Source organism: Lethenteron reissneri, chromosome 45 (assembly GCF_015708825.2).
Source record: "Lethenteron reissneri isolate LAM-NWPU_2019-01 chromosome 45, ASM1570882v1, whole genome shotgun sequence".
NCBI classification, from domain to species: domain Eukaryota; kingdom Metazoa; phylum Chordata; class Hyperoartia; order Petromyzontiformes; family Petromyzontidae; genus Lethenteron; species Lethenteron reissneri.
In genome coordinates, this window is record NC_083823.1 from 3,472,016 (window position 1) to 3,498,236 (window position 26,221).

At 51.9% G+C, this 26,221-nt stretch overlaps 1 protein-coding gene across 3 annotated transcripts; it reads left to right on the forward strand.

Annotated features, from left to right (window-relative positions):
• The first annotated feature begins 8,809 nt into the window (after positions 1-8,809).
• LRRC32 (leucine rich repeat containing 32) lies at positions 8,810-24,872 on the forward strand. Of its 3 annotated transcripts, none has more exons than XM_061570294.1 (3): positions 8,810-8,942; positions 15,581-15,859; positions 19,026-24,872. In XM_061570294.1, exons 2-3 carry the CDS (start codon positions 15,707-15,709, stop codon positions 21,252-21,254), a joined length of 2,382 nt encoding a protein of 793 aa, XP_061426278.1. In that variant the 5' UTR covers positions 8,810-8,942; positions 15,581-15,706; the 3' UTR covers positions 21,255-24,872. The 3 variants fall into 3 exon arrangements, with proteins under 3 accessions (XP_061426278.1, XP_061426279.1, XP_061426280.1); XM_061570295.1 differs by lacking the exon at positions 8,810-8,942 and adding an exon at positions 8,953-9,093; XM_061570296.1 differs by lacking the exon at positions 8,810-8,942 and adding an exon at positions 13,198-13,460.
• Positions 24,873-26,221: the final 1,349 nt, after the last annotated feature.

Consider the following 26,221-nt stretch of genomic DNA (forward strand, 5'->3'; position numbering starts at 1 on the left):
GTGGTTGTGTGGCAGCGGTGGTGGTGGTAGCGGTGGTTGTGTGATGGTGGTGGCGGTGGTGGTTTGGTGGCAGCGGTGGTGGTGGTGGCAGCGGTGGTTGTGTGTTGGTGGCGGTTGTGCGGCTGTGTGGTGAAGTTTCTCGCGAAGTAAATGTCCCAGTCTGCCGGGAAGGTCACGAGGAGGTCCCCCGCGCAGTTCGCTCGCGCACAAGCGAGCTCGAGTGGACGAGAGAGACGCTGAAAAAAAGGTGACGGAGATGTGAAATGTGAAATATCGTGGCTGTCGTCGTTTTTCCTCTCGTGGGGGATGCATAAATCCGCGATTTTAAATCGCTCCGTCTCCTGCCCGGGCGCGTTCCGATGAATCGCCCGCCACTCCACTGCTCATCCTTGGCCACCGCCAGTGTTTCTGTCACAGTCAATTCCGTATCGCGTCTCTCGCTTGCAGATGTCCTCTAACGCACTTGGCTCCTTTTCTGTCCCTCGGTGTAAATCCGAGGGTGCGTGTTTCCGGCGTGCCGCTGGTCTCAAAGATTAATTGTGTGAAATATTTTACCAGTAAGCAATAATAATAATAAAACACACACACAACTGCCCGGAGAAATAACAGGAGGCGTTATGTTTTTGGGAGTGCCCCATGAAATGCTCAACTTCCATTTAAGCAATTCGATAGAGGTGTGAAATAAACTATTTAAAACTAAATTATTCGACTATTTATTTTTTTATTTTGCCAGGTAAGGCTCGCTGAACTGTGTAGCTCTTTTTGCAGAAGCGACTTGGCCACAAATGATAGCTCAACAAAGTGGCTTATCGCGTGGACATTCATAGCAGCCAAATATATTTTAAGGGAATGTTTCTAAACGTGGAGGGGAAAAGCCGGAGGACCCGGAGAAAAATCCACACGACTTTGGGGAGAGAGAGACACTGCAAACTCCAAATATACAGCAGGCGACTGGGTCGGGATCTGGATCGAACCCACGACCTCCTGTACACCAGGCGAGGTAGTTAACATTTCCCAGCCACCGCGGCGCCCCTAAATGCATTTTCGAGAAGACGTTTTCCACCAGGGTGGCAATTCAGTCACGGATTTTTAGAGACCACCTCTCAGGCCCGAGGGAAGAGGTTAAAGGTGCAGGCGTGCAATTGCTAGCTCATGCTACTGCTGGTAGACGTAGGGAGATTAACCCAGCGGCTTCTGGATTGCAAGTCCAGCGTTCTGACCACGACCAAGACAAAGCTCCCCCATATAGTCTCAAGAGACGTTTTCGGGCAAGTGCTGTTCGCGATTAGCACCTATGAAGGCCGGCACGGCACACGAGGAGATGGGTGGCCAGCACCACGCCCTTGGCCGCCTTTGTCTCCCTCGTGGCGACTTTTACAAAACCGCACCAGGCGCTCATTTGAGGCCGAGTCGAGCTCGGCGAGTTCCAGGAGAGGTTCAGATGAAATCGCCAGCGGTGTTGGTGGCCGTGAGCGGAATGCGGTTGCGGTGTTCACGTCGTCAGCACGCGAACCACCGTGCCGTCGCTCCCACGGGAGTGCGCGCTATTGCCACGACGCGCGCACGCACACAGACACACACACAGACACACAGACACAGCCACACACAGACACACAGACACAGACTCACAGACACACACATACTCACACAGACACACACACAGACACACACAGACACACACAGACTCACAAACACAGACTCACAGACACACACAGACACACACACAGCCACACAGACTCACACACAGCCACACAGACACATACACACAGAGACACACAGACACACAGACACACAACGATCCCCGGTATAGCCTTAACAGACTGTTGGGGCAAGTGCTGTTAGCGAGCACCTATGAAGGCACAACAACAAACGCCATTCGCCACTAAGTGGCGGTGACGTCACCACGACGCTTGTGCCAGGCTATGTGCACCTTGAGGCCACGTGAAGTGTCGAACGCGCGCTGGCAGGAGGTCACGGGGCAGACCCAGCAGGTGTCACGGGTCGACTGACTGAGATGAGTGGCTGATGCACCACTTGTGGCCCCTACATACAACAAAGACATATCCCCCGTGTAGCCTTAACAGACTGTAGGGCAAGTGCTGTTAGCGAGCACCTATAAAGGCCGTACGGCACACGAGGGGGTGGGTGGCCAACACCACGCCCGGCCGCCTTTGTCTCCCTAGCGGCGATGTTTACGCACCGCACCAAGTACTAATTCGAGGCTGAGTCGACCTAGGGGAGGCCCAGGACCGGTTCAGATAATCGTCGCTGGTGTTTGCCGTGAGCGGGAATCGAACCCGGGTCGCCAGATTCGCAGCGCGCTAACCGCTACACTACCGCTCCCCTACAGACACACACACACGCGCACAGACACACACACAGACAGACAGACACACACACAGACAGACAGACAGACACACAGACTCGCTTTCCTCTTCCAGAGAACGCCGTCAGGGAATGCTTTGCCGTTGCGGAAGATGCGGCAGCAATCTGCGCGCCACCCCACGCAGACAGGGCCAGTGGTTTTCCGACGTGCGCGCCTTCGAATGCGGCACGGCTGGCTACGTGCGGTGCGAAAGAAGTTTGGCGTAGGCTGACGCGCCGTGGAGCGGAATTGCACGCGGGTCTCTTGCGAGAGGCGGCGATGGTTCAGAGAGAAACTTGAACGGCTTGCCGAGTCGACTTTAAGTTACGATGTACAACCAAAGTGGCCGAAACTTTTTAAACGTCGAGATAATATTTTCAAATGTACCGCTGATTGTTATATATATATATAAACATTAAACAGTGTGTGTGTGTGTGTGTACAGAGAGACGTGGTGTTGTGGTCTGAGTTGTTAGCACAATTAATCAACTGCACCGATTCCATATTTATTGGTCTTCGTCAGCCATGGTCAATCCACTGCTGGATGAAGGCCTCCCTAACTAGCAACTGCGAGCACCTGCACAAGTATTTTAGTGTCAAACAAAAACAACTGCCCATAGAGAGGACCGCAGACCTTGGGCAATTGTCGGTAACGCCGGTGGCTCACCCTCCTCCTGGAGTCTCTCTGCCTCTCCCTCTCTCGCTCTCTCCTTGAGAGCGAGAGAGGGAGAGAGGGAAACGTCGTGAGAATTATTTTATTATGTTAGATTTTTTATTATTTTATTATTTCCCTTCTACGTGACTTTACCGAAAGAACCAAGAAGATGGAATCCCTGCAGTCACGAAAGCTTTAAATCGAAATTTAAATCAATGATGCTGCGGCTGCTGTTTATGATCAGAGACAGCAGATGGCGGAGTTGAGCTGTGTCGATGAAGCTACGACTGCTGTCATGTTCAACAGAGACAGCAGAGGGCAGAGTTGATCGGCAGAGATCCAGTGCTGCTGTTGTGATGCTGGGGGTACGGCGTTGTCAGCGTTGTATGCGGGTCTGGTAGAGCCCTTGAAGTTAGGCCTCGGCAAGGTAAGGTAAATTACCTTTTTAAATCCTTTATATAAAGTTCGCTTGCTTGCTTGCTTAGGACCGTGCAAATCTTTCGGTCGTTTTTTAACCCACTTCCCGTGATCCAATCGAGCTGACATTTTCGTGAAATTTTTTATCCAAAATTTTACACCGTTTAGGAAATTTTTTTTTATATTTACCTACCAATTGGTTAATGCTGGCACACAATCATTTGACCCATAGGTGGCAGCCATCTCAAGCCAGAGGACGAGAGGACTCTAGCCGCCCAGATGCCACGTATATAAAGGATTTATAGTGAAAAACTTTTTTTTACGGGTTAATTTTTTTACCGGGTAAAAGGGTAAAGGTTTCGACATGCCAAGAGCTAAGGTAAATAAAACAAAGCGCTCTACCAAGAATTTACCGTTATTAACCTTTTTCATGTGTTGTACCCCAGTAATTTCTCTGTAATCGGGTAATGTGTATGGGATAAGGGTAAAGGTAGGGTAAAGGTAGGCTCGTTGCTTTTTACCTGTTGCCTTACCTGCTAAGGGTGAAAGGTAGGGTAGAGCGATTGTATTGTATTGTGCTATGGTAAAAGGTAGGGTAAATGTATTCTTAGGTATTCAGGTGGAACCGTCACACCTGAAGACGGAAGCTTGTGTTGCCTCCGAAACGTGGTGATTTTTATTTTATTTTTATTAATTTTAAATTTTTTTACCTACGTGACTTTACCGAAAAAACCTAAGAATATGAATCATTGCAGTCACGAAAGCTTCAAATCTAGAATTAGGGTAAAGGTAGTCTTGTTTTTTTTACCGTTTAACTTTTATCTTACCTTGCCGAGGGCTACTTCAAGTGCAGAGGGGGACGACACTGCGTCATTAGTGGCATTCCGTGACAATGTCTCAAGCACCGCGTGATACGAGAAACGCGACAGGGAAGACCCACACAAAGGGGCTAGGACAGGGGTCGGCAACCAAAATAACAAGAAGAGCCATTTCTTTCCAATTCGGTACAAAATTTAGTATTTCAAGAGCCGCAATGCATCTGAGTATATACTGTATATACATACATATCGTCAAGAAGCAGCCCGTAAAGAGCCGCATGCGGCTCCGGAGCCGTAGGTTGCCGACCCCTGGGCTAGGAGATGTTGACTACCTCGCCTGGTATGGGGCCGTCCATAAATGACGTCACGCGATTTTGGACGATTTCTGACCCCCCCCCCCCCCTCGTCACACGGCGTCACAAAAAGTCAGACCCCCCCCCCTCAAATATGACGTCACAAAGCTCTGCCCCCCCCAAATAAAACATGATTCAAATCGCTTTAAACTATTGTCATTGTAGTGCGTATTTAATGTGGCGCTGCACTCTGATGTTGTAGGAGAAAACATTTAATAAAACGACTATTTCATTAAGTAGAACGTGTTTATATTTAGTTAAAGTTGCGCATTTGATGTGACGTCACATTTCTCAACCCTCCCCCTCCCTCGTCACACATCGTCACAAATGTCTGACCCCCCCCCCCCCCACCAGGTGCGTGACGTCATTTATGGACGACCCCTAAGGTCTGGCAGAGGGTATGCACCTGACCTGGGTTCGACTCCTCTCCACGCCCGTTGTCCCCGTCTCTCTCGACACCCAGAATGCGGTAGAGCTTTGTGACGTCATATTTGAGGGGGGGGGGGTCAAAAATCGTCCAAAATCGCGTGACGTCATTTATGGACGGCCCCTTACCCGCAGCAACTTTGCAAAACGGGTTGCCCTATAAAAGAGAAACGTAGGCACGAATATGAGTGCCGTTAAAGGAATTGAGAGCCCTCTTACTGGGAGGAACCTCCTGGTTACACCAGCCCACAAGGGATTATTGTGTCCGTCCGTCGTGCATCCAAAAATGGGAGGGGTGGGGCTGGGTGGGGAGGGGCTGAGTGGGGAGTGGTGGGGCCAGGTGGGTGGTGGGGTGGGGCTGGGTGGGGAGGGGCTGGTCACCCCGTGGTGCCCTTATAAAACTCAACGTTTAACCTACTCATGCCGGCTTGTGCCCGCCCTCACAGTCGACCATATTTGCGGAATACACCACGCCGCCGTTGACCCTGGCCATTGACCGAGCAACCCAACGTTCCTACCAGCTCCCTCCGCAGGAATGTGTTTGATTTGACTGACGACAAAGTGGTTGGAACGTCTCTAGCGGGCGTCAACTACAGGAAATGAGATGGAAAAGGGTCTTTCGGTAAAGTCACGTAGATAGGTTCAAAGAAAATAACAAAAAACAAAAACTACGACGTTTCGATCGCAACACAAGCGGTCGTCTTCAGGAAAAGGTGGGTTAGCTTCCAAAGGCGAATTGCCCGATGATGCTGGATGCAATTACCAGCAAAACGTCGTACTCAAATTTATTTTGTAAATGTTGTGGATTCACTCTTCAACACACCGGTGGGCTAAAGTAGTGAACTATTTGTCTTTTGTCAACGTGACACTTTTTTTTTACTGATTGGCCGTGTCGGGTGGTGGAGGGTTACGCCACATTTATAAATAACACGATCTGACCCAAAAACCTTTATTATGTTTATAAGAGTTTGAATTGTACGTAATCCAAACTTCTTTCGCACCGTACATAGGCAACCACGCTGATCGGAGATGCGCTGGATGGACAACAAACTTAACACACACAAAGCAGTCCTAAAGAAACGATGTTGTCAATCGAGATAATCGAAAAGTGCATCGCTCTAATATCAGAAGGAATAGAGCGTTTCAGACGGCCGCATCGCCACCATCACCACCACCACCATGTATTTGTTACGTTGAACTTCCTTTGCACCGTACGCAAGAAACCCAGTGCCGGACGAAGCTAGTGTGGAGCCTGTAGCATGATGTTATAAAGGGGTCCTAAACAAGAAAAAACACGTAAATATTTTAACACAAAATGTTTAACTTGCATAGTAAAGTTATTATATTTTTTTCATTTGTTATACAGCCAGATAATACGACACATCGCTAGCCTTAAACACCCAGTCGTTCGTAAAAGTTGAAGGCAGTCTAGTACTATAGTAATAGAGCAAGTGCAGAATCACTGAACCGGAATTGATATCTTGAAAGCATTTAACGCGGGGCCCTTGAAAGTGCGGGGCCCGTAGCTACTGCATGTGTAGCTACTACACATGTAGCTTCTACTACACATGTAGTAGTAGCTACACATGTAGTAGCTACTACTACATGTGTAGTAGCTACTACTACATGTGTTGCTACTACTACATGTGTAGTAGCTACTACTACATGTGTAGTAGCTACTAGCTACTACTACATGTGTAGCTACTACATGTGTAGTATCTACTTGTGTTACTACGATATTCCGGCACTGAGCGAACCGCACCAATCGGAGGGGTCGTGGAGGTGCCACGACCCCCCTCCCTTCAGCACCCCCACGGGAGGGGGGGGGGGTGCTCCACGTGTGTCCACGTGGGGCTCGGGGAGCCGCGGTGTCTCTTGAAGGGTCCCGGGGGAGTGGGGGGGGGGGGTCTCCGTGACGCTCCACGCGTTGCGTTACTGATTCTTGGTAATGTTGAGGTTGGGGTTTTTGGTGTTTCGTTAGTTCGTTGTGCATTACCCGAATTGGCTAAGTCGGTGGAGACGGCGGGTCCACGCGCCAAGCACGCTTGCCCTGTGAGACACGCAGAGAGAGACACCGAGAGAGAGACAGAGAGACAGACACAGAGACACACACGGAGACACGGGGACAGACACGGAGACACGGAGACAAACACAGAGAGACAGACACAGAGAGACAGAGACACGCACAGAGACACACACAGAGACACACACAGAGACACAGAGACACGGAGACAGACACAGAGAAACAGACACAGAGACACACAGAGACACACATAAACACACACAAAGACACAGAGACACACATACAGACACACAGAGACACACGCAGAGACACGGAGACAGACAGAGACACGGAGACACGCATACAGACACACAGAGACACACACAGAGACACACACAGAGACACAGAGACACGCATACAGACACACAGAGACACACGCAGAGACACGGAGACAGACAGAGACATGGAGACAGACACAGAGACACGGAGACAGACACAGAGACACGGAAACAAACACAGAGACACAGAGCGACACGGAGACAGACGCAGAGACACAGATACAGACACAGAGAGACAGACACGGAGACATGGAGACAGACACAGAGAGACAGACACAGATAGACACACGCAGAGACACGGAGACAGACAGAGACATGGAGACAGCCACAGAGACACGGAGAGAGACACGGATACAGACACATACCTAGAGATACACAGAAATAGGGACACAGAGACACGGAGACACAGGGACAAACAAGGAGAGACACTGAATAGACAATGGCACGTAGATAGAGACAGACAGAGAGACAGAGGGACGGACAGACAGACAGAGACAGAGAGAAACACAGCGAGAGACAGATGGAGCGGATGAGAGAGAGACAGCGAGAGACAGACAGAGCGGATGAGAGAGAGACAGAGAGAGACACAGCGAGAGACAGACGGAGTGGATGAGAGAGAGAGACAGCGAGACAGAGAGAGACAGAGCGAGAGACAGACACAGAGAGACAGACAGAGCGGATGAGAGCGAGACAGAGAGAGACAAACACAGAGAGACAGTGAGAGACAGACGGAGCGGATGAGAGCGAGACAGAGCGAGACACAGCGAGAGACAGACACAGAGAGACAGCGAGAGACAGACGGAGCGGATGAGAGCGAGAGACAGAGCGAGACACAGCGAGAGACAAACACAGAGAGACAGTGAGAGACAGACGGAGCGGATGAGAGCGAGAGACAGAGCGAGACACAGCGAGAGACAAACACAGAGAGACAGTGAGAGACAGACGGAGCGGATGAGAGCGAGACAGAGCGAGACACAGCGAGAGACAGACACAGAGAGACAGCGAGAGACAGACGGAGCGGATGAGAGCGAGAGACAGAGAGAGACACAGCGAGAGACAGACAGAGCGGATGGGAGCGAGACAGAGCGAGCGAGGAAGAGGAAAGAGCGAGAGAGAGAGACGTGGACAGTCCTCCCCCACAAGCTCGGGGATGCCGACTCCCTCCCTCCCTCGCCGCGCCTCGCGAACTTCAGAGAGCGGCACCCCCAGCGAACGCCATCATCTCGGCAGGGGATAGAAAAAAGCGTCGGTCGCCGCTCCAACTCCGCTGGTGATGCCAACTCCGCTGGTGGTGCCAACGCCGTCGCGATCATCCCTCGTCTGGACGAGAGAAGTGGGGGGGGAGAGAACGACATCCACACCACCCCCGACTCGCGAGGAGGGCTATAGTCGGCAGGAGGAGTTACGCAAGACCCCCCCCCCCCCCACAACTCTACCCTAGCCCCCCCCCCGGGCAGTGAGAGGGTGTTTTACTCTTCGTTGGGGAGGGGGGGGGGTCAGGCGAGTAGCAGCAGGCAGGAGACCTTCCTGGGAGCTTCGCTGTCATCGTGAAGTCTGAAAGTTGGGCAAGTAAGTGGCGAGTGCGCGCACGCGAGACAAAGAATCCCCTTCACCACCCCCCTTCATCATCATCCTCCTCCTCCTCCTGCTCGCATCGCCTCGACCAGAGCCGTCAGCGCCGAACGCTGGCCAAGGCGGAATGTCTACACACCGCGCCCAGGTAACGGTTCAGTTTTGAGGCTGAGTCGACCTAGGGGAGGCCCAGCACCGGCTCAGATAATCGTCACTGGTGTTGGTGGCCGTGAGCGGTGAATCGAACTCGGGTGGATCCTGTACTACTTACAGCTCTGTCTCTCTCACACACACACACACACGCGCGTGCTTATCGTAATCATGATGTTTCGGCCCTGTGTCAATCCAGCTGCTGGATTGACACAGCCAGGGAGTTCTTTGGCCATGCGGCAACCACGGCTTTTGTGGGTGAAGTGGTCAGTGGTTGCGGGCTGTCTGGCTAAGACCTCACTCGAACTCACGTGGCCGGGGTTCGCAGTGCCGCGTGCGGATAACTGCGCCACACCGCTCCACCGCAGACACACGCGCAGGACACGTGTGTGGACTAACGTGTTGCTCTGTCACGAATGTTCGCTACCCATCCGCCTCTGTGCCCTTCACTCTCTCAGCCCACGCGCTCTATTCTCAGCCCACACGGGCTCCGAGCGGTGGCGCTGCGGTTCGCACACTGCGCTGCCGGCCTCCGGCGAGGGGTTTATCCAGCAGTGGATCAACGCAGAGTTGAACATCGCGCTCCTAGTCACGGGACCCTTTTTTGCCAGTGTCGACGTATGGAACGTGAGGATAGCTTTTACCATTTCTGGCGAATACAACGGGAGATGTAAAGATGGCAAGAAGGGTCCCATGATGTAGCTGCTCAACCACGAGCTAGGAATGCTTTGATAATGGCATTGCCCTTATACTGCTCGTCTTTTGTCGTTATCTGCTCTGACACCGGTGGAGGCCGATCAGTTTCAAAGACGATGCCACCATACACGATCAGAGCCTCGTGTTTGCTTGCTTGCTTGCACGTTCACCGCAAGTGCTCTCTGTGTGTGTGTGGTTAATGCAGTCACTTGATTCCTCAAAAAATGTATCTGTTTGGTGTTTGGACATCTTAACACCCACCTGTTTTATTGCCAGAAAGGGTAAATAGAATATATTATAATTTTCTCATCACTCTTTTGATCACCGCGATGTCATTACCGCTGCAGATATACTTCAAATAAAACTTTTATTTTTTGTGTACGCATCCCATCAACCCCACAACGCCTTGCTGGAGTGACTTTTTCCAGCAGCGTTGTTTCAATGGTTTCTCTAAATTGGGGGTCTTCACTCACTTTCAGAGGAGGAGGAGAGGGGGGGGGGAGCCCCCCACTTCCACCGATAAAACATCAGCAGTGTGTGAGGGTGCCGCCAGAACATTTTGAAACCATTGTTGGGGGTTTGTAACAGCAGCACGATAACGATGATGATGATGGGGTGGTGTTTTCACTCGTTGTGTATTGTCAGGGGGGGGGCCGGGCCGTACTTAAGGGCCATCACGGGCCGCCAGTGGCCTACCGGGGGGGGGGGGCTTTGTAATGAGAGAACACCGCTTGAAAGCAACGTGGACGAACGGTCCGAGTGTTCGTAGGGCCGGTGGCACCCTCTGTGCATGCTCGGCACGCGGCTCTGTGGTGCGGTGTGGAGCCGGGATCCCTGAAATCGCAATGGACGCGATTGCCTCCGACAAAGTGAAATGGCAACTCGTACACTCAGATTGTAAATGTTGTGGATTTGCTCTCCAACACACAACCGGTGGTGCTGTGCCAGTAACGAATTGGCCACGTTCGAAAGCTTTCGTGACTGCAGGGATTCATCTTCTTGGTTCTTTCGGTAAAGTCACGTAGAAGGGAAATAATAAAATAATAAAAAATCTAACATAATAAAATAATTCTCACGACGTCTCCCTCTCTCCCTCTCTCGCTCTCAAGGAGAGAGCGAGAGAGGGAGAGGCAGAGAGACTCCAGGAGGAGGGTGAGCCACCGGCGTTACCGACAATTGCCCAAGGTCTGCAGTCCTCTCTATGGGCAGTTGTTTTTGTTTGACACTAAAATACTTGTGCAGGTGCTCGCAGTTGCTAGTTAGGGAGGCCTTCATCCAGCAGTGGATTGACCATGGCTGACGAAGACCAATAAATACCGAAAGAACCAAGAAGATGGCCACGTTTTGTTCACGTGACAGACCTTACTAATTGGCTGTGTCGGGTGGTGGCGGGTTTAACGACACATTCATATATTTACGCAATCTAACCCCCCCCCCTCCAAAAAAAACCTATATTATTGATGACATTGGTCGCGAAAGCCCGACTACGTGTTAGACTTAAATGGCACAAAGCCCGTTGGACTAACCGGGTCTTGGTCGAGAGAGCCGCGGTTCCCAGTCCCTGGCGTGTCCCTCACTGCCCGAACTGCACCGCATCAGCGGTCTTCTTACCCCGACAACGCAACGCTCAACATAGGGAGCCGATTGTACTGCCAGCGTCATCTAATAATAATCGAGCCCTTTTTATTGATGTCATTTCACACGCAATTAACACCGGGCACATTCAGCTCGCACTCAAGCGGCGCGTGGCCACACACAATGTTTGCCATTGAAATATATCATTTACATCGTCATAATAATCATAAACACTTATTGACGACGCTTAACAAATCACCACTGCGCACGTTTCATCGCGTTGAGACACGAGGGGAGCTCAAACGCCAGAACGATTGAAAACCTCCTGCGACGGGGGCTTACATAATTATCGATGCCACGCGAATTGTCCATTGCCTAAGGCGCACATGTGAATAAGACGGATCGTATCGAACGCGAGAGGGAGAGACGGAGGACAACTGACAGAACAAAGCACGTGGATAGCTGCCTAAAGGTGGCACCAGCGCAATAGATGAGAACGGAGCTCGAGAATTACCGGTGCACATATGAGCGTGACCCCTGGCCAGAGGTCACAACCGGGTACCCGATACACGGGTACCCGATTGCGACCCTGGTGCGGCCGGGTACGGGTACGGGTAGGCCGTGAGTCACCGGTGAGTAACCGTTTGTCACTCATTTCGGGTAGAGTACGGGTAGCGTACGGGTACCCGTACCCAGCCGGGTACGGGTACCCGTTTGCGACCCTGGTGCGGCCGGGTACGGGTACGGGTAAGGAATCAAAACCCGTTTGCGACCTCTGCCCCTGGCCCATCCACTTGAATTGGCGCAGCAAGAGGCTGCATGGCACGGGTGGTGCATCGGCCACTCATCTCAGTCAGTCGACCCGTGGCACCTGCTGGGTCTGCCCCGTGACCTCCTGCTGCCAGCGGGCGTTCGACACTTCACGTGGCCTCAACGTGCACCTAGCCTGGCACAAGCGTCACCGCAACTCAGTAGCGAACGGCGGTTGATGTTGTTGTTGTTGGTGCATCTGCCAATCGTCTCGGTGAGTCAAACCCCATGGCGCCACGCGAAATTTGTCCAGTTAAAACTCCCGTGTCGGGCGAGTTTTCGACGCTTCGCGTGGCCACGTGGGTGCACCCAGCCTGGCACAGGCGCCTCCACCTGGGTTGTTGCGTGAGGATCACATCAGCGGCGTGTCGATAGGATTTAGCGCGTGCGTTGAGTCCAGCGTCACTTTGTTTACGACGGAAAGCAAAAGGGGAAATGCGAACCGATCCCCTGGGAAGCTCCCTTGGAAATTTAGGGAAAGGCTGGATTATTAAAATAATGAGCAGCAGCAGCCACGGCACCATCATCATCATTATCATCATCATCATCATTACCATCATCATCATTACCATCATCATTACCATCACCATAGTCATCATTATCATCATTATCATCATCATCATTACCATCATCATTACCATCACCATAGTCACCATTATCATTACCAGCAGCAGCAGTAGCTACAGTTGCACGAGTAGTAATAATAATAAGCACACGTTATCAGTAGGAGCCATCGATATTGCACGCCGTTCAATAATAACAACGGAGTATTGATCCCCTTGTCAATCCACCGCTGGATGAAGGTCCTCTGCCTTCCGTGTCGGCTACGGTGCTTGTCTGAACATCCTTCAGCACGCTGCTCGGTCGACGGTGGATTTGGCTTCCAAGGAGCAGTTCATATGCCACGTGGCGCACGGATGATTATTTATTAGAACCCTTGGGCTTGATGATAATCGAACTGGGGTTGTTGGCTTGGCGGCGTTGGGTCACTGGACGCTGCTGACTCACCTTGACCACCACCCCCCCACCCACCCACCCGCACCCCCCATGTGATCGCATCAAACGTTTCTAAGTGTTGAGCTTCAGGGAAGCCCTGGAGTTGTTGGTTACATCTCTGCTCGCCTCTATAAAGCGAGGCGCGCGGAGCAGCCTCGGCACGACGGTTCACGGTGAGCGAGACGGAGCGACGCACCAGCAGCGAATGGGAAGCCGCTCAAACGTTAATTTTATTTCAGCTGCCAATTACTTGGGCATGCCCTTTTTTTCTCACGATGCTGACCACAGGTAAATTGACGCACGCTTCGAGACGGAGTGAGCTTGTGGCAGGCTGTTCTTTAAGGGTGGCTGTTAAATGATAGTTGCTACAGAACGGGTGTTATATGATGCTTGCTTGTTATAGGATGGTTGTCATATGATGATTGGTATCAGTTGCTGCGGGGTTACCTCGGTGGGCAGCATGGGGCATTGCAGCGCCGTGCATTGTTGTACTGTACTTCTACGCTCCCGCGACTATCTATGGCATGTATCTGAGCGAGGATCAGCGGTATAGAGTAAATATTCACTTATAAGTGCAACAGGGGATGTGTTGTGCGTGTGTTCCGTGCTGCTTTGGAGAGCGGTGGTGTAGTGGTTAGCGCACAGGGCTACGAACGCCGGCGAGCCGAGTTCGATTCCCGCTCACGGCCAACGTCAGTGACGATTATCTGAACCGGTCCTGGGTCTCCCGTAGGTCGACTCAGCCTCAAATGAGTACCTGGTGCGGTGTGTAAACATCGCCACTAGGGAGACAAAGGCGGCCGGGCGTGGTGTTGGCCGCTCACCCTCGTGTACCGTACCGGCCTGCTTAAGTGCTCGCTGGCAGCACTTGCCCCAACAGTCTGTTAAGGCTACACGGGGGATCTTTGTCTTTGTACCAACAACGGTGGGTTTCTGGCGCAGGGGTTGAATGAGGTGCGGTGGTGGTGGTGGTGGTGCCATGAGCAGCATGGGGCCATGGTGACAACTTGACCTTGATTTGCGTGTATGATGAAAAAGGGTTATTGCCCGAAACGTCGCCCGTTATATATCTTTGTTATCATCTTCCTTTATTAAACGGCAGTGTTGTTTTTGGCGAATGCGTCGAGTGTTGTTGTTGTTGTAGTAGGTTTTTACCCTTTAAACTGGTACAAAACTGACACCTTTATACAAGGCATCATGTTTGCAATAACCGCAACACAAGCAGTCAAAATGCAAACAAAAAGAAACAACTCTGATAATGGTAATGATATGCACTGTCCTTGAAGTTGATTGCATATCATTACCATTATCAGAGTTGTTTCTTTTTGTTTGCATTTTGACTGCTTGTGTTGCGGTTATTGCAAACATGATGCCTTGTATAAAGATGTCAGTTTTGTACCAGTTTAAAGGGTAAAAACCTACTACTATATTTTGCCACTGGTGAAGGAGATGTCTCATAGTGTTGTTGTTGTTTTTAAATTAATCTCGATATCGTGAGTCATCGCAGCTTCACTCGTTAGTTGTATTTGTTAAGGCAGGTAAAGTACCCTCCCTGCGCCACAAGCAGAGAGAGGCGCGTGACGGTGACTGTGGCCGCGCACGTGGCCTGCCCGGCCACGTGGCCTGCCCAGCCACGTGGACAGGCGGCAGTGCAGCGGTTCAGCGCACCGCGCGCTCTCTCAAGCCGCCTGCTTTGGCCCCAGTTCGATTCCCGGCCACGGCTAACGTCGGTGGGGGGTTGTTGACAGGGTCGTGGGCCCGGAGATCTCCATTAAACCGGTCCCTGGGCCCACGACCCCCTCAACAACCCACCACTGAACAGAGTGGGGAAGTATGGTAAAAACACCGCCAACGCACCACCCGCATCCGTGACCGGCATTGCATGGGGTGGCCTTCATCCAGCAGTGGATTTGACCGTGGGTTGTAAATCAATATCGATCTTCACACGCATATAGCTGCTGCTGCTGCTAGTTGTATTTTGCCAGGCAAAGCTCACTGAGAATGTAGCGCTCTTTCAGAAGCCATTACAAATGATAGCCAAACGAAGTGGCTGATCGTGCGAAAACTTCTAGCAGCCAAATACTCTGAACGCGTGATGTTGATTCTCAATGTGGAGGGGAAAACCGGAGGACCCTGAGAGAGAGAGACACACACCAACTACAAATATACAACAGCAGGCGTCAGGGTCAGGATCGAGCCCACGACCTCCTGCGTACCAGGCGAGGCAGTTAACATCTCGCCACTGTGCATGTTACATCTTTCGCACCGTACGTAGCCAACCGTGCTAATAGGAGGTTGCGGTTTACATATATAAAACGTTCATCACCCAATGGTGCAGGCAACTGATTAATGTCTTGTTTGAACAAAGGATGCCGACTGACCGACCGACCGACCCTGTTGACTTGCAGGTTCATGGAAAGGCAATCTGAAGTGGGAATTGCAGCACCGCTCCTAAGATCGAGGCACTCGAGAAGAACGGACATACAAGAGACGCTCTTTGCTGGAGGAGGAGGAGAGGTGTAGGAAGGAAGACGATGAGGAGGAGAGAAGGAGGAGGAGGAACCATGTGGTTGGTCAGCATCTTGTTGTATCTCCTGGTGACACTACGAGGCCATGGGGCCACGTTTAGGCCCCGAGAAGACAGCTTCGTCACCGTGCCTGCACTGGACTCCTCCGGCTGCTTGATTGTAAGTTGATGACGACGACGATGATGTTGATGATGGGTTGGACCAGATGACGCCAAAAGGCGCCTTTTGGCGTCATCTGGTCCAACCCATGTGAGACTAGGCTCTAAGGAAAGCTGTCTCGGGTGTGGACCAATCAACTTCAAGGACAGTGCACATTATCAGAGTTATGTCTTTTGTTTGTATTATGACTGCAGGTATTGCGGTCTATGCAAACATGACTCCTTGTAAAAAAGTGTCAGTTTCGTTGCCAGATAGAAGGGTAAAAAACCAATTATCATATTTTTACTGGCAAATGAGGTTCCCATAGTATGCTGAACTTCTTTCGCACCGTACATAGCCAGCCATGCTAATCTTCATGATCACGTATATATTGATGATGACGATGTAGGTGATGATGATGATGCTGATGCCGATGATGATGATGTAGATGTTAATGTTGATATGGATTTTGATGTTAATGATTATGTTGATGACGTTGATTTTGATGATGAGGGTGATGACGATTATGATGTTGATGATGATTACATTGAGGATGGCATCCATCCACGTGCTGGCCGAAGTCACGGAGTGTGGGTCCCGGAGAGGTCACGAGATTAGAATCTCACTTTCGATGAAACTCATCCCTGCGCGTTAATTCTAATCCTTGCACCACACACGCGTTCAAACGCCCAGTGCAAAGCCGATCCAGAGAGCTTCCGATGAGGATGAAGACTGTAGGTTTTTTTACATTTAAACATTTATTAACGCTTGTTGAAAGACCCACCTCTTGTCGTTCGTCTCTAACAATATAATAACACGAACACAGGTGAAGCGGTTGGCTGGATATCTGCGCTTATCGTGTTATTCCTTTGATTCTAGATTTGAAGCTTTCGTGACTGCAATGATTCATATTCTTAGGTTTTCTCGGTAAAGTCACGTAGGTAAAAAATTAAAATTAATAAAAGTAAAATTAAAATAAAATAAAAATCACGACGTTTCGGAGGCAACACAAGCTTCCGTCTTCAGGTGGAACCGTCACAGCACGATAGCTGTATCAAGTAAGAGAAATTCCAAGAAAACAGTCCTTGTATATATACTGGTTGAGGGTGGGAGGAGTCAAGGTAGGCCCTGGATATTATTATTGTGAGGTTCGGTGCAGCTGAAGCACGCTGCTAGGAATGAGCCTTTGTTGTGTAGACTGGTTGAACTCGGAGGTTCCAAGAGTTGTTAAGGTGCGGCTGATGTAAAGGTGCGTGTAATTGTGACTGAGCCTTTTGTTATGTAGAGGTGGTGCGGCTGAAACCGCTGCCAGGAATGAGTCTTTGTTGTGCAGACTGGTTGAACTGGGAGGTTCCAAGAGTTGTTAAGTTGCGGCTGATGTAAAGGTGCGGCTGCTGTGAATGGGACTGAGCCTTTGTTATGTAGATGAAACAGCACTTTGCTACGTTGCTGGGATTAATTATAGATTTGCCAAATATGTGTGGTAAAACTTAAAGTAGGTAAAACCAGTGTGTGAAAAAATAAGAAGAAACTATACGGTAACTGAAGAATAGTGCCTGTCAAATAAGATGGTCCAAATATGAGTAGTTAAATCTTTTTTGCATGGTTAATAACTTCTTTCCAATGATTACTAAGTTTGTACCCATCATCACGGTTGAAATTATGTCCATGTTTGTATATTTGGATGGCTTCGTGTACAAACCTTTGATGGTAGCCAGGAGGTTTGCAGAGCACCTTGGTCTCAGAAAAGACAATTTCATGAGAGCCCACAGCGTTGTAGCAATGATTGGCAACGGCGGAAGAATCAGTTTTGCCGTGTTTCAGATCTGACTTGTGCTCATGGACACGATCAGAGATATGACGTTTCGTTTCTCCAATGTAGCAATCACCACAACTGCAACTCAGTTTGTAGACTCCAGGGTATTGTAAGTCAGGAATGACATCTTTCACAGATGGAATTAGATCACGGATTTTATGTACTGTACTGAATCGGACTTGGATCTTATGTTTGTTTAGAATTTTGGAGATCTTTTTAGTCACGCCTGCTATGTATGGTAACGTGATAGTTTTGATCGGAGTGGCTGTTTCTGTATGGTGGGAGAAACAGCTTGGCGGATGGTGTGGTCAGAGTATCTGTTCATCCTGAAGGCCCGATGTACATGTCTTAATTCACTGGCCAGGTGGTGTTGGTGAGAAATGCCATGAGCTCTGTGGTATAGCGTTTTGATGAGATCATTATTTTGAGATGGGTGGTGGTGGGAATCAGGTTTCAAGTAGGAATCTGTGTGGGTGGCTTTCCTTTAGACAGAATGTCCCAAGGATCCGTCAGGTCTCCTCTCAAACAGAATATCTAAGAATGGTAGTTTACCATCTTTCTCCACTTCCATGGTGAATCTGATGGATGGGTGTCTGGAATTGATGTGGTCCAAGAAGTGGTTCAATGCTGGGAGGCCATGTGGCCAAATGACGAAAGTGTCATCCACATACCTCTTCCACAGGGAAGGACGCAGGGTGGATGTCTGGATGACGTCTGATTCAAACTTTTCCATGAACATGTTGGCTATCACTGGTGACAAGGGGGAGCCCATTGGGGTACCCTCATTCTGTTTGTAGAAGGTGCCATTCCAGGTAAAATAAGTGTTGGTGAGGCAATGCCTAACCAGCGCAGGTACATCCAAATTCAATCCATGTTGGACCAAGTCCTCAATTATTGTTAGGGTGTCAGGTACTGGGACTTTTGTAAACAGAGATACTACATCAAAACTGACGAGGATATCATCAGGAGATAGTACCATGTCCTTGACCATAGAGACTAATTGGGTTGAGTTGAGTACTATTTTGCCCAAGTGTACATCGCTTTTAGGGTACATTCCATTATCTGCCGTGCGCTGCGAGACACCTTTAGCGATACAGTCAGTCGATCAGCCGATCGACGGCCTCCGATCAAGAACAACGGCAGAGCGACAGCCGATTAGTGCAACGCGTCCGATAGGGGCGTCCACAGGGAAGACGAAGCCACAAGGAATTCTGCTCCTCGTGCGGTCCTACAGCTGGTGGCCATTTTGGTTTGCGACGCCTCACGGTGGCGGCCGCGGGACAATGACGACGACGAGAAGGGGGACGGCTCCCTTGGCCGACGACTGACGACCGATCCGTTCGCTTGCCCGCTCTCGTTCCGCGTCCGCAGACGGCGCGTCACGCCTCCTGCCGGCACCAGGGCCTCTCCGCCGTGCCCTCCTCGCTGCCCGGCGACACGCTCCAGCTGGACGTGTCCGACAACACCATCGCGTCGCTCTCCGCCGGCCCGCTGGGCCGCTACGCCTCTCTGGTCGTGCTCACGGCACGGAGGAACGGCCTCGACGCCGTGGCCGACGACTCCTTCTCAGGCCTCCGGGACTTGGAGCGGCTGGACCTGTCGGAGAACCGGCTGGGCGCGCGGGCGGACGGCGGCGTCGCCGCTCGGTCGCTGGCGCGGGCGCTGTCGTGGCCGCCCGGCCTGCTGCACCTCGACCTGTCGCGCAACGGCCTGCGGGACGCGGCCCTCGAGGGCCTCCTGGCCGAGCTCAACAGCTCGTCGCTGGCGTCGCTGTCGCTCGCAGGGAACTCGCTGCGGTCGCTGGCGCCGCGCGCCTTCGCGTCGCTGCCCTCGCTGGCGCACCTCGACCTGGAGTTCAACGCCATCCACAGCGTCGCACCCGGGGCGTTCGGCTCGGGCCTCTCGCGCCTTGAGAGCCTCTCGCTCGCCTACAACTCGCTGGTGTGCATCTCGGCCTTCGGCCTGCCCGGCCTGCGCCGCCTCAACCTGAGCAGCAACGCCATCGAGCACTTCGACAGCGACGACTCGCTGGGCCCCTACCGCCTCGAGTCGCTCGACCTGAGCCACAACAGGCTGCTCACCTTCCCGCGCCTGCCCAGGGACAACGTGTTGCTGCACCTCGACGCCTCGCACAACCGCATCGCGTTCCACTCACCCGCCGAGGCTCTTGAGTTCCGCTTGGAGGTCGACGGCGATGGCGGCGGCGACCCGCCCCGCGACATTCTGGCCGGGCGTTTCCTCGACGTGTCCGACGACGACCTGTCCGGCTCGACGTTCGTCAGCCTCGCCAGCCTGCGGACGCTCGACCTCAGCCACAACGCCGTGGCGCGCCTGCCCCACCGCCTGCTGGCCTCCACGCCCGCCCTGACCGCTCTCGGCCTGAGCAACAACTGCCTGCGGGACCTCGACGAGGTCTTCAACTGCACGCTGCGCCGCCTGGAGACGCTCGACCTGAGCCACAACTCTCTGGAGTCGCTGGGCGGGCGGCGGTCCGACACCAACGCGGCGAGGAGGGCCTCCCCGTGGCCCCTGTGGGCGAGCATGGGGCCCTCGCTGCGGCGGCTCAGCCTGCGGGACAACGAGCTCACCCGCCTGCCGCCCTCCTTCTTCCAGGAGCTGCGGGCGGTCGAGGAGCTCGACCTGAGCCAGAACGCCGTGACGGCCGTGTGCGGGGCCGGGCCGGCCGGCAATCGCTCCGGGGGGGGCGGCAGGAGCCGGAGCGGCGGGAGCCGGAGCGGTCGCAGGAAGCGGCACACCGGCGGCGGTGGTGGCAGTGGTGGTAGCAGCGGCGGTGGCGGTAGATTCGGCCACGGCAGGAGAAGCGAGGATTGCGTCCGATTCACGGGCGCCGCCTCTTTGCGGCACTTGGATCTCAGCGAGTGCCGGCTCCGAGCGATCGGAGCCGGCGCGTTCCAAGGCACGGTGCTGACGCACCTCAACCTGTCATCGAACCCGGACATGGGAGCCCCGGACGCGCCGTCGGGCGCCGGCCTGCCGGGGACGCTCCTGCGGGGCCTGGAGCACACGCTAGAGGTGCTGGACCTGGGCGGCTCCGCGCTGTGGCGCTGGTGGCACGCCGTCGACTTCCCGTCGCTGCGCAAGCTGCGGCGGCTCGACGCGCCCGCCAACAACCTGAGCGCCGTGCCGCCCGGCGTCTTCGCCACGGCCTGCCAGAGGCTCGACGTGCGGGACAACGCGCTGGCGCTCCTGCCGGTGGACGGGCTGGCCGCTCTGTCGGCCACCCTGCTCGCGCTGCACGTGAGCGGCAACCCGTTCGACTGCTGCGCCGTCGACGGCTGGCTCGGGGCGCTGGACGCGTCGCGCGTCGACGTTGCGGACCGCGGCGACGCCACGTGCGTCGCTAGGCCCCCGCCGATGGACTCACGGATCGACGGCGCGGCGGCGGCGGCGGCGGCACCGTCCATCGTCCCCCTCCTCAACGCCACCGCCCAGGGGTGCCCCCCGTGGAGCGTGGTGGAGGTGGAGGAAGCCGGCCGGAGCCCCGTGGCCACGCTGGTGATCGTGTCGACGATCGTCGTCACGGTGCTGGGCTTCGGAGTGCTGCTGCTGGTCAAGCCCAACTTGATGCCTTTCTTGTAGCGTCGGTCGGCGAGGCTGCCATCTCGCCGCGCGATCCAGCCGGGCCGGCCGTGGGGGATTCCACACTCGCACGTTGGGGAGCGTGCCGCTGTCCCTAAGACGTCGGGCCGCGGATTTTCAGCCCGGTTGGTGAAGGCACCATCGGCAGGGCCGCCCATCCGGTGATGGCGACACGACAGCGCCGAACAGCTGCCAATACAAGAAGTGGTGGAGACTTTAAATGGCACAATCGTCGTCGTCCAGTGAAACGAGAACTATTCTGCAATGAGATTTCACACCACCGTAGCGTGGGCACCCATCTCTGTTGGTAGCCCTGGTGGGAAATTCCACATTCCCATGGCAGAGGCCAGTCTCATTCGTTGGACACCCGCTGTTGACCGACCAAGTTGTGGCTTCAAAGCCATGAACCACGCGTGTGTATTTAATATTTGTACATACGGTGTGCGCGCTCGCCTCTGTAGGCCAAAGCTCAAGACTACGAGGGCATGGAGAAATAACTCCAATGACACTAATTAATTCATGTAAGCTTTTTATAAAATATTTCCACATGTGCATGTAATTTAAGAATGCTTTGTAATAATGTGACGCCCGTTGGCAACCCTACTGTTGGATTAGATCCTCCCCCTCAAGCTGTGGTGGAGGTTGTTTGACCATACTTCACCTTCGTGACGCACAGGAGCAGGAATTCCCAAAGGACAGTTAGCTTGCCATGGGCTGGGAACTCTGGTGGGTGGCTTCAGGTTCGTTAGCTACCACGCACTTGCTCCACCATGCCTCCCCAATACGTATACAGTATTAAGAGAAAAAGATGGGCAATTAATGGTTAGGGTTAGCGATCGGTAATTGCTGAAATGTATTTATTATAATAATTTACTCCTTAATTCTGGCCACAAATGTCTACTCATGCATTTGTTTTTGTTGTATCACAGAGGAAGCTGTTAACTTCACAGTTCCGACATTGTGTTGTTGCATTAACTGCCTGCGTGCACGCGCGGCTGTCGTGTGTTCAATCACTCACCTAAGCCAACTGACGGCCATCGTCATCGTCATCACTACCATCAACCAGTGTCTATCCACTGCTGGCTCGCCGTCGACCCGTGACACTACTGCCCATCTCGCTCCCGCAAAAAAATTCGGGCATCTCGTCACTCCATCTCCGTGGCGGGAACGCACGTCCCATCCCTCTTCGCTGCTTTGCTCTACAGTCGAACCCCTCTTGACGACCAGCCCTACTAACGACGAATCACTTCACGACGGGCCTCCATAGACCCCAATGTATACTCTTTGGCTCTTTCGGTAAAGTCACGTGGGTATAAAATAAAATAAATCACAACGTTACGATCGCAACACAAGATGGTCGTCCTCGGGCGGAAAAAATATATTATGTTTTATTTTCTACCCACGTGACTTTACCGAAAGAACCAAAGAGTATGGATTCCTGCAGTTACAAAAGCTTCAAATCAAGATCGAACCCAATGTGTTCACTTATCGACCATTCCCCTGTTAACGACAGGCAGTTTTAGGTACAGTGCATATTAATTCATGCATTGGTTAACCATGTTTATTTAATAGTATGTGTTTATAATGTTGTTAGTGTCTTTATGTATTAATATCCATTGTTTAAATATTATAAAGTACCTTTTTTTGGGTGAAAAAGGGTAATGTTCGATGCTGTCGGAACGAATCAAGCCGACGACGTCTCTGTCCGATACTCGCTTAACGACCAAATCACTTAAGGACCAGTTTCGTGGAACCAAGTAGCGTCGTTCAGAGGGGTTCCACTGCAGATCCCTTCACGAGACTCATCCATCCATCCGCCTCCCATCGCTTGTTTGTTTTGTAGCCGCGACGTCCCCTGGACCCCGAGCATACTCTGGCCGTCCGAGGCAGTCAGCATAACGAAGGCTTTGATTTGTTTAACAGGCAGTAGTAGTAGTAGCACGAGGAGGCTTTCGCGATCAATATTGTCCATCGTAGAGGTTTTTTGGGTGAGATCGCGTAAATATAAATGTGTCGTTAAACCCGCCACCACCCGACACGGTCAATTTACGCGCTATAACCCGAAAGAACACCGCTATTATGGGTGATATTGGTCGCGAAATCCTGTGATGGAGTAAGGTTTGTCGCATAAGCAAAACGTGCCAATCCCTTACTAGTAGAGCACGTCGGCTGTGTGTTGGGGAGTAAACCCGCAATTGTGATGTCGTGGGTTTACTCTCCAACACACCGGTGTGCTGAAGCAGTAACAAATTGGGATTCTATTCCATTTTGGATTCATAAGGCGCCTTTCGTCAAGGCGCTTGACAACGCTTGCCAACCACGGTAGAAAAAAATGGCAAAAATAAGTGAAGGATGGGTGGGGTAAGTACGGCCGTCAGTAATCGGGGTTGGAAAAGGAATGAGATGTCGTGACAGAGGAAGGAGGCGATGGAGCACGTTTTGATTTTACGTGACAAACCTCACTAATTGGCGTGTTCGACGGCACGCATTCATATTCGCGAGATCTGACCCAGGAAGAACAGCTCTATTGAGACATTAATTTGTGATAATTGGTTTTTTACCCTCTTATCTGGCAACAAAACTGACACCTTTTTTTACGAGGAGTCATGGTTGCATAGACCACAATACCTGCAGTCATAATGCAAACTAAAAACATAACTCTGATAATGTATGCACTGTCCTTGAAGTTGATTGGTCCACACCCGAGACAGCTTTCCTTAGAGCCTAGTCTTGTTGCCAGATAAGAAGGTAAAACACCAATTATCATATTTTTTACTGGCAAATGAGGTACCAATGGTGTAAACATTCATTTGTTTTTTGGCTTCCACCCGAATCCACGTGGCAATTTCCTCCTTTCTCCGGCAAAGCGCCATCGCGAAGTTCGCGCAGCGAGCCCCAAGCGAGGTGAAGGCGGCGGTGTTGGAGCTTTAACTAAACAGTTTACAATAGTGTTAGCGACGACGGCGCGCAGGTTGAAGGAACTCGTGAATGTCTTCGGTTAGAAGAAGCTAACGCACCTCTTTGCGTGTTTGTAATGTATACGTGTGTCCGGCCGGAGATCATCTCCCAGGGAGAGCTTTCCACCGATTTCAACTAGCGATATGTAGCATACGCAAGCGAGGTCAAGGTGCTCCAACAGAAATCCATATTCTTTGGATCTTTCGGTAAAGTCACGTAGGTAGAAATTAAGTAAAACAAATCGACGCCGTTTCGATCGCAACACAAGCAATCTTCATCAGCATTGTCTCGCCGTGGGTGTCCCACCCGATGAAGATTGTTTGTGTTGCGATCGAAACGTCGTGATTTGTTTTACTTTATTTTATTTCTACCGACGTGACTTTACCGAAAAAACAAAACTGTTTGTTTCCAACAGCTTTAACATGACACGTGCACCGTTTTGTTTTTAGAAGTCGTACAAACGTATAGCTGCAACGTTGCCCAAGTCGATTTTGTTTTTGCAAAGGTTACATTTTTCCTCGCAGATATACATTTTTAAACGTAGAGATGCTAAATTTTGCGTAACCGCAATATGATTATTGTATCGTTATGATGAAGGACGCAATCATTGTCATTGTTTTATTGTGTAATTTAAATGCATCAAGTTATTGTCATAAAAACGCTACGGGGGGGGGGAGGGGGGAGGGGGGAAGGGGGGTGAATTATGAAACTATTTAGGTGATGCTGCTGTTGCCCCACTGACAATTATGCACAAGCACAAATAACAACAACAACCAACTCAACACACACCCGTCAACAACACTGCCGTAAAAGAAAAAGAAATTATATAATCGGCACCATTTCAGGCAGTATACCTTCATAGCACATAAAAAGGTCTATTGCCCGAAACGTCACCTCTTATATATCTTGTTTTTAAGGCCACAGTGTTATTGACGAGTGTTGTTGACGGGTCGTGTTGTTGTTGTTGCTTGTTAATTGTGCGGTGAATCTAGACGCTCTGTGGTTAACCGATTCGTTTCGGTGGGTTTTCGGTAACACGGCATTGCGATGCCGCAGCAGCATTGTCCTTCACACCGGGGACACTTTGAACGTGCTACCCGTGCCCTGAGCGTGTGTATTCATGTGAGGAGCGGTGGCGCACTGGTTAGCGCGCCGCGCGACCCAACCCGGCGAACCGAGTTCGATTCCCGCTCACGGTCGATAACCGTGGCGAATATCTGAACCGGTCCCGGGCCTCCCCGAGGTCGACGCAGCCTCAAACGAGTACCTGGTTCGGTGTGTAAACGTCATCGCCAGGGAGACAAAGGCGGCCGGGTGCGGTGTCGGACAAACCCACCCCACTCTGTGTGTGCCACAATGTAGGCGCTGCTGCTCGCTGCTGACAGCGCTTGTCCCTACCTGGCGTGGTGGTTAAACATCGCCACTGGGGAGACAAAGGCGGCCGGGCGTGGGACTGGCAACATCAACGCCCTCGTGGTGCCGTGCCGGCCTTCATAGGTGCTCGCTAACAGCACTTGCCCCAACAGTTGGTTCAGGCTAAGACGGGGGTTTCTTTGTATGCGAGTTTGCAATGGTTGTGTGTTTTTGTTTGTTACCACTACTACAGACCTCATAGAACACTCCGAATTGAGCAGTTCAGTATTAAACCACGGATGCGCCGAAGCATCTCGCAATCTTGAAAGCACGTGTGGTGTTGGTGTTTGATGAGCAAATACATTCCGCGGGCACACGAGAAGCATGCTGCGCGCGATTTAAGAGTTGTATCTGAACCCTGAAAATCGCCGCACATTGTCGAAACAGAACGCACAATGTGGGCCTTAATAAATAAATCAGGGGTAGAGGGTAAGAAGGAGGGTGGTGATAATTTTCCGCAAGTTCAAATCCTGGTCAAAAGGTTTACACAGTCCATCATCATCATCCCTCCATGGTGGGTGATACAAAATGAGCACCACCACTTTCGAGGGAAGTCTATCAGCGGCTGTGCCGAGGGAAGAATGGCTCTCGCCGTG